Source organism: Galleria mellonella, unplaced genomic scaffold, assembly GCF_026898425.1.
Source record: "Galleria mellonella isolate WM207_F2 unplaced genomic scaffold, CSIRO_AGI_GalMel_v1 utg184, whole genome shotgun sequence".
NCBI classification, from domain to species: domain Eukaryota; kingdom Metazoa; phylum Arthropoda; class Insecta; order Lepidoptera; family Pyralidae; genus Galleria; species Galleria mellonella.
This window is the reverse complement of record NW_026442025.1, coordinates 6,857,685-6,871,686: the sequence shown is the minus strand read 5'-3', so window position 1 is coordinate 6,871,686 and position 14,002 is coordinate 6,857,685. Positions and strand designations below refer to the sequence as shown.

General features: G+C 32.6%; 1 protein-coding gene across 1 annotated transcript; it reads left to right on the top strand.

Moving 5' to 3' along the window:
* Positions 1-3,378: 3,378 nt before the first annotated feature.
* LOC113512088 (BLOC-2 complex member HPS5 homolog) lies at positions 3,379-11,062 on the top strand. The gene is made up of 5 exons (XM_026895861.3): positions 3,379-3,589; positions 4,246-4,356; positions 5,442-5,681; positions 6,867-9,092; positions 10,150-11,062. Exons 1-5 carry the CDS (start codon positions 3,494-3,496, stop codon positions 10,513-10,515), a joined length of 3,039 nt encoding a protein of 1,012 aa, XP_026751662.2. The 5' UTR covers positions 3,379-3,493; the 3' UTR covers positions 10,516-11,062.
* Positions 11,063-14,002: the final 2,940 nt, after the last annotated feature.

Sequence of the window (14,002 nt, the reverse complement as noted above, 5' to 3'; positions counted from 1 at the left end):
ACCATAAGTTACATATTTATATGAAGCGGTATTTATTATTATGACTCAAGACCTATCTATGTATATATTATAGGTACGGTATTGTCGTAGAATAAATTCAATTATTTTTCCTCATTCACGCATTGTTTTGTAATATAATAATAATTATATCTCGTTAAAATAATAATTTATAACATTTATTGGTTTTTACCCAGATACATGGGTTGATTGGGACAAAAAATGACCTTAAGGATGACATTCTTCATGCCAAAGAGTGCTAGTATATCAAACATAACTTAGCAAATAATATCTAATAGTTTGGTTATATTTATCGTGCTTAAAGCTCGAATAAATGTATTATACCTATGAATATACTTGAAAGTATATAGAGAATCTTCTTTTGTAACACAGCTTTTGTTGATTTGTCTTAATGATTAATTCTCAATGTAACTGATGCCTAATTTAGGTACGACAAAAAAAATTAAGATTTAATAAAATAAAATATCTGGCAGCTTTCGTAATCGTTTTATAATCGATCTATTTGCCATCGATTTTGAAACGATTCGATCAATTATGGTTTAATTTATGATCCATAATATAAAAGTAATTATTCTTCTAATTAATATTTGTGCTTTGCTCCCAGTATATAATAACATCTTAAAATATAGTAATAATTATAATTAGAGACAATTTGAGTAAATTGCAGCTTTTCTCTAAAAAAATCTCTTCCAAAAATTTTTATTTATGCTACTTAGAATGGCAAACAAGCTGACGGCCCACCTTATGGAAACTGGTAACCGTCGCCTATAGACATGAGCAGTACCATGGACATAACAGAGTACCTATACTGTTTCGCCCATGATAACCCCCATGCGTTGCCATTCCTGAGGACTCAGGTGTTATTCCTCTGTACCCAGTAAATTCAAGCCATATCCCACCCTTCAAACCGAAACACAGCCATGCAAACACAACTGCTTCACGGTTAAAACACGAATGGGACAGAGGTGCCCAAGCAATCGACTTTTGTACAAAGTCTTCCTCTGGTAAATGGTAATTTAATGTTATGGCGTAAGATTCAACGAATGGATAAATGTAGTGCAAGAGAGATTTGAAAAGAAATATCTAAAGGACAATACGAGTAGGTAAGTGATGTAAATATAACAAAACCTATAGTTGTTTATAGATAGGTATATGTATTTACCAATGATTCATTTTAGCCAATGTTATCCCAAATATGCACATATATATATTAAATTAAATAATCAGTGATACATTTAATTGGATGTTTGTTTATCAGTTATTTTTAGTAACGGTTGTTAATTGTTTTCATACTAATAGTAAATAATAATAATTCATAATAATTATATCATTGTAGAAATACTCACAGCACATCAATATAATTTTAATATTTTCTTATTTTTGTTATAACATAAATTGTTATAACTTTAGTTATTACAATACTATCCGAATAGAGTTATGTGAAATAAAATGCATGTTTACTATGTAATGTTTACTCGTATAGCTTGTGACTATTTATAAAGGACGGTGGCTGCTTTCTATCAGGTGAACTATATTTTTATTTTACTATTCTTTGTACCTATACAACGCAAATATATAATTTAGATATCTACTCACAATTCAATTATATTCGAAATCAATATTCGAAATCATAAAACGGAATCAAAATTGGCGTAAATATCACGTATCATATAAAAAACACTGTTGAGAACCTCTTACTTTTTGAAGCCAACTTCAATAACTTACCAATAACTAAAATCATGATTGTGTAAATACTAGGCATTCCTCGAAACTTTAATTTTAACATTATACTCATTTAATATTACGCAATATGTTCAACATTTTGGCTATCGAGTTTTCTCAGTTTCTAAAACCTGACCGCATAACTTTGTTTTTGGAAGTTTATAAATTTCTATTTTCCTGTAATATTGACATATACCGCAATAAACTGTAATTATCACTGTAATTACCTCTGTAATTAACTTTAATAACACTATTTCTCACTCTGTTTTTTTTAAGGTAATTCTACATATAGTTTTTAATATAAAAGTCTCTTATTTCTACTGCATTTATTCTGCTTTCATATTTCTTCTGCCATCCGCATGATTCACTTGCATAGATACATATGTGTTGGTGTCAGTACTCCCTATTTTATGGCAAGGTGGACTTTGCTTAATACATTGTTGTTTGTCATAATTAAGAGCATTGAACCGTTAACGCAGTTCTGTTTTCGTTTTCTCTCCCACTTTTCGTCTCTCCTAATCAATGAACCAGTGGCGTAACAATAGGGTGGCAGAGCTGGCAAAATGCCACGGGCCCCCGACCCAAAAGGGCCCCAGCTCAAGAGGCTGCGAGCTCAGAATTTTTTTTACCTTGAACCTGAGTATTTTATTTTACTTGAAAATAAATGATGGGGCCCCATCAAAAGAATTTGCCACATGCCCCAAATGGTATAGTTACGCCACTGCAATGAACCTAAGGATAGTTCTTAATAGGGACAATGGAATGATAATCCAGCCTGCGCTACCGATACACGTTGGCGAGGTACCAGTGAGGAGAAAGGTTAAGTTAAAAACACAGTGTAGAACTACCCTTTACTAGATTGTGTGACGATCTCAAGTACATTGCAAAGAGAGTGGATACAGGTAGCTTGGGACCGTTTACGTCAATCTATGGGAAAGGCCTATGTTCAGCAGTGGACAGATGACGGCTGACATGATTATAATGATAATGACGGTATATTAAAAGAGGTTTCATAATTGACCATAATAACAAAAAGTTTTCATTACTAATAATAACGTCTTTCTCGGAGCTTTAGTTTTTTTTTTAAGGATGAAGATATATTAATACACCCGCGTATGCTAATGATATTATAAAGCGAAGGAGAAGGAATGCTGGTAAAAGGTAACGCCCTTCTAACGCCTCTTCCTCGTAGTCTCCCCGACCAAAACCATTTAAATAACAGTCGCTTCATCCTGATAGATTATTATTATATTCATTATTATTTAGATAAAAAAAAGTATCTGATTAAAATTGATTTGTAAAAACATCTCGCACTCTCTGATAGGAGTCACTCTCGTAATGATAATGACAACAATAAAAAAATAGTATAAAATGTTACATCAATAACTCACATTGTTAGTCATAGGAGTTAATGAAAAAAATCTTCCAAAGAAGAATTATTAATAATTTCTAAAAATTAAAGAATAGTTATGAAATTGTTGTATCAACTGTGCTTTCGGTCTTGACATTTTTATAAAAAGAAGATCAATGGTCAAGATGTCAATTGAATATCAGGCTGAATGCCTTAGTTCTCTTTGCCTGTTCCGTTGTGGAACTACTGTCAAAATGTCCAATGTTGTGGAATGTCGATGTCAACTTGTCATTTGGCTTGTCATTTGTACGAAAATAATTGTTTTTGTGTGAATTAAATGAATGTTGATTCATCAAACAAATAATATTACACAGATACTAAATAAGATGTATTTTTAATAAAATGTCTTCTTCCAATTTGCCTCCGTATATATTACAAGAACTTCCTGACATTACAGATTCTATAAAATATCCTATAAAAAGTGTTCAACGTATAAAGGTTAGTTAACCATTGTTTTTCTTGTGTTATTATTTTTGTTCTGGCATAGAATCAAGTTTTCTATTAATTTCCTTTGCCCATGAACATGCGTGAATAGCAAAAATATTATTTTATTGCAATGTAGGCACCAACTATTTCCATTTGTCACTATTTCTTATCAATACTGATAGTATTGTTACTTGTTTAATGAATGTGTGCGTATTTTACACCTATCTTTTTTTCGAAACATTATCATAGTAATAATATGGGTGTCAAGACATAAAAACCAAGAAGCAGTATGAATTTAAATGTGTATAAACACAAATTACATTGTGTTATATTTTCAACTGAATCTAAAAAGGGGAGGTTCTCGATTTAACTGTATTTTTTCGAATTACCTAATCAATTGTGTATAGTTTTTTTATATACATATTTTTTAAGGCATTTACTGCTATAATAATAATAATTAATTACGGATCACAAACCATATCATGTTAGACTTTGAAAACTATAGTAAAAGAAAATATTATTGTTCAATTTATATTGAATATTAAATTAAGTTGAATGAATTTAAGGAACAAGATTATAGAGTAGTTTCATTATAAATAATTAGCCTTAAACTTAAAATACTGGAAAACACGAGCTGAACCTCTCATATATTTTTTTTTTGTTTTCAGTACACATGCTTTGATGTTTCCAAAACCTTAATAGCTTTTGGAGCAACTAGTGGTGGTATTTATATATTCAACAGAAACCCATGTGAATTTGTGCAACTCATACCAAATAAGGTATGGTATTTTTTATGTATAATAAGATTTTTATACTGATTTAAAATATAACAAATTAGTTTATGCTAGCAATACACCAGTAAGGGGAAATAGGTGAGGGTTTAGTCCAGTCGGTAGACTCATTGGGGCATTTTAACCTGATAGCTATGGGGATGGTAGTCCCAATTGCTAGATAGGGATAAAGGATTGTTAGTTATGGGGAAATTAAGATTTATTTTACTTTGGTAAGGCTGTTTCATTAATATAAGGCAGTTTGATACCTACACTCTACACACTGTTTAGAGAGTTGAAGAGAAATATGTAAATAAAACATAATTATAAATTAAACAAAACCTACAGTTGGTATTCATAGATAGGTATATAATATTTTCCTGTTGTTCAATGTATGCTTTAGTATTTTAATATTTATCTATGTTAAATTAGATTCAATTGGTCTACTTAATAGGTATGTTTGTTATATCACACTTATGTGTGGTCATGGTTTTTTATTTATATTAACATTGCATTATGTCAGTGTACAACAAAAGAATTTGTATTTTTATATTTAATTTTGCAGTCATCATTGTCATATCAACCTTTAATTGTCCACTGCTGAACATAACCCTATAAGATATAAGGGGAGGTTTTGCCAGTAGTTGCCACGCTTAGCAAGCGGGCTGGTAAACACAGTTAGGCTTTGGTGATTTTTAAAGGGGTAGCGAGGAGGAGAGAGAGCTGCTGCTCGTCTCACAATTACGGTAAAGGAATGGATGACCTATATTATGCCGGGATCACACAGCGATTAATGGGGTGTTGTTAGATTCGCGTTAATTATAGAAATGCAAGTGTACATTACGTCAGTATGAAATAAATAAAATGACCATTAAACATAATAAGAACTTTTAAATGGTGACAAGTGTCACACAGTCACCGGTTGACTGGGAGAGAAATCTCTATTTCTGGGTTTCTACTAAACGTTTTCTATTGACGTGACTGAGAATCAAACTCTGGCGTCTCAAACCTTACGCAAAACAATGAAATTAAATGTATTTACTCAGTTGCACGCAGCATGTAAAAGTAATTAAGAGTTATAACAAATATTCCAGGATGGCGCAATCACCCGTCTGGCTATATCGCCTGACGAGAAACACATCGGCTTCGCCAACGGTAAAGGTGTGGTCACCGTCACAGCATGTGATCAGTCTATCGGCGGAGGTTACTTGACGGTAACTTCGAAGGAGCACCAAGGGAACGAGGTGACTGCTATGGTGTGGGGAAGAAACAATATGTTGTTTACGGGTGACGATGTTGCAAAAGTGTCAGTGTTGCAGCTACAGAGTTTTATTGTAAGTAGCTTACTATTATATCATAAATACATACCAGAGTGAGATTTTGTACAAAATTCAGCTGCTCGGGTATCTCTGTTTCACTTGTGTATCTGCCAGGGAATGCTTTTTTTTTAATGGAATGGTAACTCCACCTGCACTATCGGATACAGCGGCGGAGCACCAGTGAAGGATGATAGGTGAGGACGAAGCAGGTCAGTTAGTCCATCGTGACGAACTCAACAAGAATTGTTCACGATGGTTTCCAGGGGGAACCACGTGGAGGTCGATCTAATATGTGTAGTGGGCATATTACTAGCAATGGGGCTGTCAAACCCCATTGCTAACAATCCCTTTCCCCTCCTGCTGGGGAGTACTGTCCTTGCTGCAGTTTGAAGGATACCACATGCCATCAAAATTACAGGCTCATTTTCATCATATTAGCCGTTAATGGTTTGCTGCTAAATATGTCTCCCATAAGGGCGGTGGGGGGGTGTTGCTGGTAGTTACCACATTTGACAGGCGGGTTGACAACCGCAGGCAGGATTTGGTGGTGTTCAAACAGGGACGGTGCTGTACATCCCCCGATCAATAAGTTGCTTCTTACGGCACCTATGGGAAAGGAATGGATAGCCTATTCTATGCCAGGACCACACGGCAAAATTACAGGATACAGAAGTAGAAATACACAGTCCTTGATAACAGCAACGCATGTGGGGTAAGGTATCGTGGGCATTACAATGTATTTTGTAATGTCTATGATATTCATGTCTGTAGCCAATGGTTTTTACTTTTAACAGACTGGCTGCTAGCTGATGCTAATTTAATTTACATATTTTTTTTATTTAACAATTCTGTAATCGATACTACTAATATTATAAAAAGTTTGTAAATATGTTTGGATGTTTGCTATTAGGTATAATTTAAACGGCTAAACTAATAAGTACCATAAGGTACTCGTTTTTATATAATACAATAAGGCATTGTTGAAAGCAATATTTTCAGGCAACCTTAGGGTAACGAATATCGTTGTGCGCCAAACAAGTTTGCAAACTTACTTGTATTTGGGAAAAGGAGACAAAACAATAAATGCATATATTTCTTGTTGAAAACTATATACAAATAACAATGGAATGTGTGAATCAATATAATAGAATTTATATTATAATAACATATAATTAAAATATACATTTTCCTCAATTTCAGGCGAAAACAATATTCCAAAGTTCATCCCAAACTATAATGAGTTTAGACTCTCGTATTTGCCAATTAGACGTAAAAGAGAATATGCTTTTAGTGTCTACTTTTACTCGATGCTATATTTGCGACACTTTACAAGAGCAGTACAGACAAATAGGGCTAAAACTTAGAGATGGAGAGTTTGGAGCATGCTTCTTTAACAAAGAAAACCATGACAATAATAGTCTAGCTCAAACTGTACACGACTTCACTGAAGTTAAACAGTACAACATCGTAGACGATGATGCAGGATTCACAGTGGGCGAAGGATTGGCTAATACTCTTATATTTTGTGCACGGCCCTCTTCTAGACTATGGGAAGCAACTATTGATGGAACAGTCAAAAGAACACACCAATTTAAGCAGGTTTTGGCTAAGCAACCAATGAAGTTATTTTCATTAGAGTCTTACAACAATGAAATAATCTCTTTAAGTACAGACAACACAGTCTGTGAGGGACAGTCTGTGAATTTTCCTAAATTATACACAGTGAATGGTGCCATATTTTCCTTTAAAAAAGATGCTATTTACTTTTTAAATCTCTTTAATGTAGATGATACTACTTGGTTTACATTTGGTGATATTGCGGACTGCAAGATTTATCATGACATTATATACATATGGTTAACTAATGGCTCTCTAATATGTTTAAAATATACGAAAATTGAAAAGTTTTTAGTCCAATGCTATGTAGACGAGAAATACGTATTATGTGCTGAGTTGTGTGCCTTGTATAGAGATCATTTGCTTAACAATAATCTTTCTTTTAAGTTACATATTTTGAGTGGTATAAGAGAGAAATTAAATAATAAAGATTTGTTGAAAAATATAGACGATATTCTAGAAAAAATTGACAGTTTGAAGTCAAATGAAGCTATCCAGATGAAGTCTGGTATATATATTGTAGATAATACATATCAAGCTCAATCTTCGCTTTTAGATAATGATGTAAAAGGTGGCAAACACAACGAAGATAGTAGGTTCGGCACATTATCACCCGACGCGTTGCAAGCTTTCAAAGAACTTAGTATAACAGTATCAGATAAACTGAATACGAGTAAGAAAATCTTAAAAGAAAAATGGGAAGATTTTGAAGGGAAAATGAAAATTTTTAATGAATCACAACCAATACCAGAACTCAGCATGCCCAAAAGGGTGTTGCAAGACGAAAGTTCGCCTATAGAACATAAATTAGTTGAGATAGATGATAATATTATCTACAAAGAATCTAGTCAAAAGGCCATAGGGATAGACAATAATAGTTTAAAAAATGATAAATTGTGCAAATCTCTGTATCAGTTCTTTAGATTAAATATAGTCAGTAAGGAAACGGAAAGATCGAATTTAGTTTCTACTATAGAGAGCAATGTCTGTGATGCTAGGGAACTCTACAACCTAATGTTACTATTAGAACAATATTGTGTCTCAGTGGGTGCTTTAGAAGAGTCAAAATTTGCACCGAATAATATTTTTTTAACTTATCTTAGCAGTACTGTAAAGAAAGATGCACTCTTAGATTCCATAATAAATGATGAAGTTTTATATAAATACTTTGTTGACTCATGTATATCTGTAAATATGAAGACGCAGAAACTTTCGAATATTGGCTGCGAATGTGGCTTCCCTCTACCATATACCAGAACAAATCAGGCGCCAGTTTTTGCTGAGTTAATAGATGAATTTATTGAGAAACAATGGTCGAGTCAGTCTAGAAACCAATGCTATGAGATGTGTAAACAAATGCCTTATTTGTGGCGGAAAATATTATATTTACGTAGGAATGAAGATCTTTTGAACGTTCTACGAATATTGTTACAAATGTTAGATGAAGGGCTTCTACATTCTTTTCTGCCGCAGTTTACGATGGAATCTTGGGACAGAGCATTACAATTGTATGCAACCTTGCATGCCAATATGTGTTTGAACTGTAATAAGAAATTTCATCATATATCAGTAAGAGATATGCTTAGTTGGGACGATTTGGGGGCACTCATGATAAAATCTGTCGGTGGTAGAAATGCTTTGAGGGTGATGCAGAAACACGCTAAGCTTATAGATATAGGGGAAGTGACAATGAAGTTTTACCACACAAGTTTAGTGGTATCCATGTATGAGAAATATGATGCCACTATAACTAGCCAACTTACTGATACTTTATACAGATCTTACGACTTCGAGGATTCACGCCAAGAGGTAATAATATATTTTGTGATTGTGTGTGTTTTTTTTTCACATTAAGTTGCTTAAAAAGAGTTGATAAGATGATAAAGATATGGAATTAGTTTATGTCATATTTTACCGCTCATTGGTGCCCAGTGTTGTGGTGCTGCTTTAACTCTTAACCGCCTGATGTTTCTCCCAACACAAACAACTTCTTCACACCACGATTATATACTTGTTTTGTATGTTGTAAAATCCCTTTAATTATGTATACATAAAATTTTAAAATAATATTTTGCCCGACCATTTGATTCGGTCTAATCAAATCAGACATTTATATTTATGAGTATTCTGTTTTTTATTATGCCGCTAAGGTGACAAACAAACATAAGGTACAACCTGATGGTAAGCGGTTACCATAACCTATGAACATCTGCAATACCAGGGGTCTCAGACATCTAGGGTCTAAGTTATTGAGGTTAATTCCCTGTCGATGGTGAACTATTGCTATTGTTGTCCTTTTTTACATTGGTTTTAATGTTTTCTGTGTATAATACATATGTATTTATTTAAAAATATATTTAATTATATTTACTAGTAATTTGTTTAATTAGACTATGTAATGCTCTGTAACATCATCATCTTTATGATTGATTATTGTATTGCAGGTGTTCATAGGCTACGGTAACCACTTACCATCAGGTGGGACGTATGCTTGTTTGCTACCAAAGTGGTATAAAAAAATCTGTCCTTCATTCACTGTTGAACTATGTCTACCTCAAATTTCACCATAAAGTACAATCCTGTACCACTTGCATCCAGCATATTATACATGCTCATAAAGGGCCTTTTGAAATTCATTGTGATTAATATCATGTTTTTATGGTGACAATAGAATGGTAATCCGCTGGTATGGCCAGCCTGCCATTAATTTACACTAGCGAGAGTAGATAGCGATACCAGTGAGAGATGCGATGCTGACTGCATTAGGAATGTAATTTTTTTAACAACTTTTTTTTTCTCCCAAAGGGTTGCCACTTAAAAAATACTTTCACCTAATGGAATCTCTACTATTAATTTACATTTTCAGATTTGCCGTCTACTTCGCAATACTTCTAACGGACAGATTGCGAACACGGCACTGCCAATAACGGTGGCAGCAAACTCAAACACGTGGGGTCTGACACCGCTACAGGATAAATCAAATGCTATAACTCACGACGACATATTCACCGTTAGTAAAATAAAAAACAGTACTTTAAAAGATATTATAGAAAACTTATCAGAAATTATTAACTGTCAAAGCGTTGATTGTGTGCTCTGTGGGTTGCCATTGCAAAATGAAGTTTTAATCCAAGATGGCGGTTTGTGGGTTTTCAAATGTGGCCACACGTTCCACGGTGCGTGTCTGAATGTTAATAAGGTGAAACTCTGTCCGTCTTGCCCTAAAGTTTAACTTGCTATATTTTTATGGTTTTATGAATTAACCATAAGTTTGTATTGCAGTTATTTTTGCCAAAGAATGACTACAGATTAAAATATGTTTTACTTATTTAACAACAAACGGTTTACTGTGTTATTTTTCACTGTTATATATTATAAATTGCTCAAAATTATATAGCAAAATAAAATAATAAATTTTAGGTAGGCACATTTTTAAACAAATAACACACAAGTAAACAAATAAGTTTTTACGTTATTAAAAAAAATATTTACGTATTATTGTTATTACTTTTATTACCAAAATAGAAGTTATTTTCTTTTGTCAAACAAAAACTGAAATTTTTAAATGAGAACCAACTTAATAAAAACGAACTTTGGTGCTCGGTTATACTCAATGATTTTTTTTAAATATGATATGTAAAAAACTTATAAAATAATATGATGTTCCGAACACATACATAGCCACATAGGCATTTATTTATATTTCATTTATACATTTCACCACGTCCAATAAAATTTATATAGTTGGAGAAACTATAACAATAAGATATAGGCAAATGTTTTTCATTTGCTGGAAAGTGTAAATGTAGCTAATTTACTGTGATGTCCGGGTCCTTAAGACAAGTGGCAAGCGGATGTATCGGTGGAATCATCATTGCTAGCGAGTTCATGAGTTGGAATGAGATACCAAACGTTGCTATCTCATGAACTCCAAGCTAGTCGAATTCGCTTGCCACTTGTCTTAAGGGCCTGGATTCATATTCGACAAGCTTGTACCTATATTTTTGTTATTTGTATCATTGGCACAGTACTCAATTAGTGAAAATTTTCGGTATAAATAATATTTAAGTTTCTGTTTAAGAGCATTCATAAGTTTAGCTTGACGAAGCGTAGCTACGTCGCAACTACAAGAAAAATTGAACAGCGCGTTACATAGGGAATGGGAGGATTTTTCAAAAAGTGCATTACGTAGTACTTGAATATCCTCTTATCTGTTAATTTACAATAATAATTTAATAAATTTTAATATTTCTGATTGATTATTTAAAAAGTACTCTGATAGCGAACTAAAACAAAACCAGACTAAAATGCAATACATTATTAATTAATGTTTAAAATTATATAATAATGGTATTAAATCAACATTATTTATTTCCACTCAATGTTTAAATCTTTCTTTTTATTTTTTATGTTTTTTTTTTTCTACTCAAATCCTTTTTTATGTTTTTTATGACAAACACAATGACACTTATTGTAACCAGTGAGTGGATATTAACATAATCTCAGTAAATAGTAAGTTACTATTATTTAAGTAAATATTATGTTGAAATTTAAGAAATAATATACCTTGTTCCCTAGAATGGCAACGTGTAAGGGATACTATATCACAGTATATTTTGTAATGTCATGGTGCTATTCATGTTTATGGGTGATAGTTACCACGTCCCATCAAGTGGACCGGCAGTTTACTTGCCATTTCAAAACAGTATTAGGATAATATATATGACGCTATGTTTTTTTTTTTGTGAAATTGAATTTAATAATTATTGAATTTACGGAGTTTTGAAATCGTTAAACATTTTTTATTAACTTTAGTTTTTTTTTTGTAAAATGTCCTATTAATAAACTAATTTCGAATAATATAAAATTAATAATACTCATAAAAGAATATAATGTTATAGTTATATACAAATATGTAACACGACGAGCTTTGCTGCCTTGCTTTATTCAGTTCCTTATTAAGTATAGTACTATGTATATAATTAAATATTATTAGCTTGCACAAATAGTAATTATTTCCTGCGACTTTTTCCGTGTAAATTGGAATAAAAACTATACTATATTAATCTGACATGTTCCCACTACCACTACTCGTTTAAAAGTGGCGCCCTCTATTATTAAGAGTTTATAGGCTACCTTTATATACGACTGTAGCTGATTTCCTATGAACGTTAAATCAAAAAAGTAAGTTTCAATGTATCTACATTATTTAAGCCATGGCATATACATAACATATATTTGGTATATAATTAATTAGCTAAAGTTGATTAATACAATGAATTGATACTTAAATCTATGTGTTTATTGTCATATTCTATATCTATGAAGAAAAAAAAACTAATCAAATGTAATAATACTGTAAGTATTAATCCTATATAAATATGTTATATACATTATACCGAATATATTATTATTAAATTAATGTACTTAATACATTTGTTAAATCACTATTGTAATAGTATAAGTATAAAATGTACTCAAATTTGTAAATAAAATATATAATATTTTTGTAAGTGCAATAATGAGGTAGCCATATCATATTTTGTATACGTATTATATATTATGTTAAATATATAATTTGTTTTAGTACTTAAAGTGTGTATAAAACTATATGTATTATAATCATGAATAAAGTAATGCAAGAAATAATCCTATTATTTGATGGCTTCGATCATACATAGAGATAAGTATAAAACGGGTGGTCGACTTGACTAGACCCAAGATCTACTGTTTACTGACGAAACCCTATGCGATCTACCAATAAATTATTTTTAGTAACTATTTATTTATATTAGTGTGAGCATTGCGTCTGAACATCTTCTGCTAGGTTAGGAAAATATTATATTTCTTGTCTTGCCACGATCGACTGGACTAATAGTCGCGATCGACAGGTCGATCGTTATCGACCTGTTGGCCACCCTTGGTATAAAACATATTTGCTGAATATCATATAATAATAGTAAGATTTTGATTTTTCTTTATGCAACTTAGAATGACAAACAAGCTGACGGTCCACCTGATGGAAAGTGGTAACCAGATGAGCAGTACCATGGACATAACAGAGTATACTGTTTCGCCCATGCATCAAGGCAATGCATGATGCATGGGGGTGTTGCCATTCTTGAGGACTCAAGTGTTATTCCTCTTTACCCTGTAAAATCACTGCCATATACCACCCTTCAAACCAAAATAGCCATGCAACCACAACTGCTGCACGGTAGAAACCCATGAGACAGAGGTGCTCAAGCAAACGACTTTTGTATTCTCTTTCTGGTATACTTAACAGCTTAAAGTTAAATATAATATTATCAGCATTCATTTTAACTCGTTAATACATTATGTATATTACCTTTTTTGTCTTAATAATAAGAAATAATTTTTAAATTTAATATATTTATTAAAACTATACACAATGCAAGCTGTGAATAAAGTGCAGATTGGGTATTGTTTTTGCAATCATCATTGTCATATCAGCCGTTAATTGTCCACTGGTGAACAAAGACCTCCCACTACTGGGTGGTTTTGTCCGTAGTTGTCACACTTGGCAGGCGGCTATCGGTATATGCGGGCGAGGCACTAATAAGAGAAGATAGATGGGGATGGAACGACGCGAGTTGGCCTATCGCGAAGAATTTGACAAGAAACAAGCACTGTGATTTTCACGCGAAAGTCGACTTGATATGGTACATTATAACCTTTTTTTTTTTAACGTGAGGAAA

Excerpts from the sequence above, each read along its gene's own strand:
- LOC113512088 (XM_026895861.3), top strand. The coding sequence starts at position 3,494 with ATGTCTTCTTCCAATTTGCCTCCGTATATATTACAAGAACTTCCTGAC. Across the intron at positions 4,357-5,441 it reads TGCAACTCATACCAAATAAG|GATGGCGCAATCACCCGTCT; the intron begins GTATGGTATTTT and ends CAAATATTCCAG. Across the intron at positions 5,682-6,866 it reads TGCAGCTACAGAGTTTTATT|GCGAAAACAATATTCCAAAG; the intron begins GTAAGTAGCTTA and ends CCTCAATTTCAG.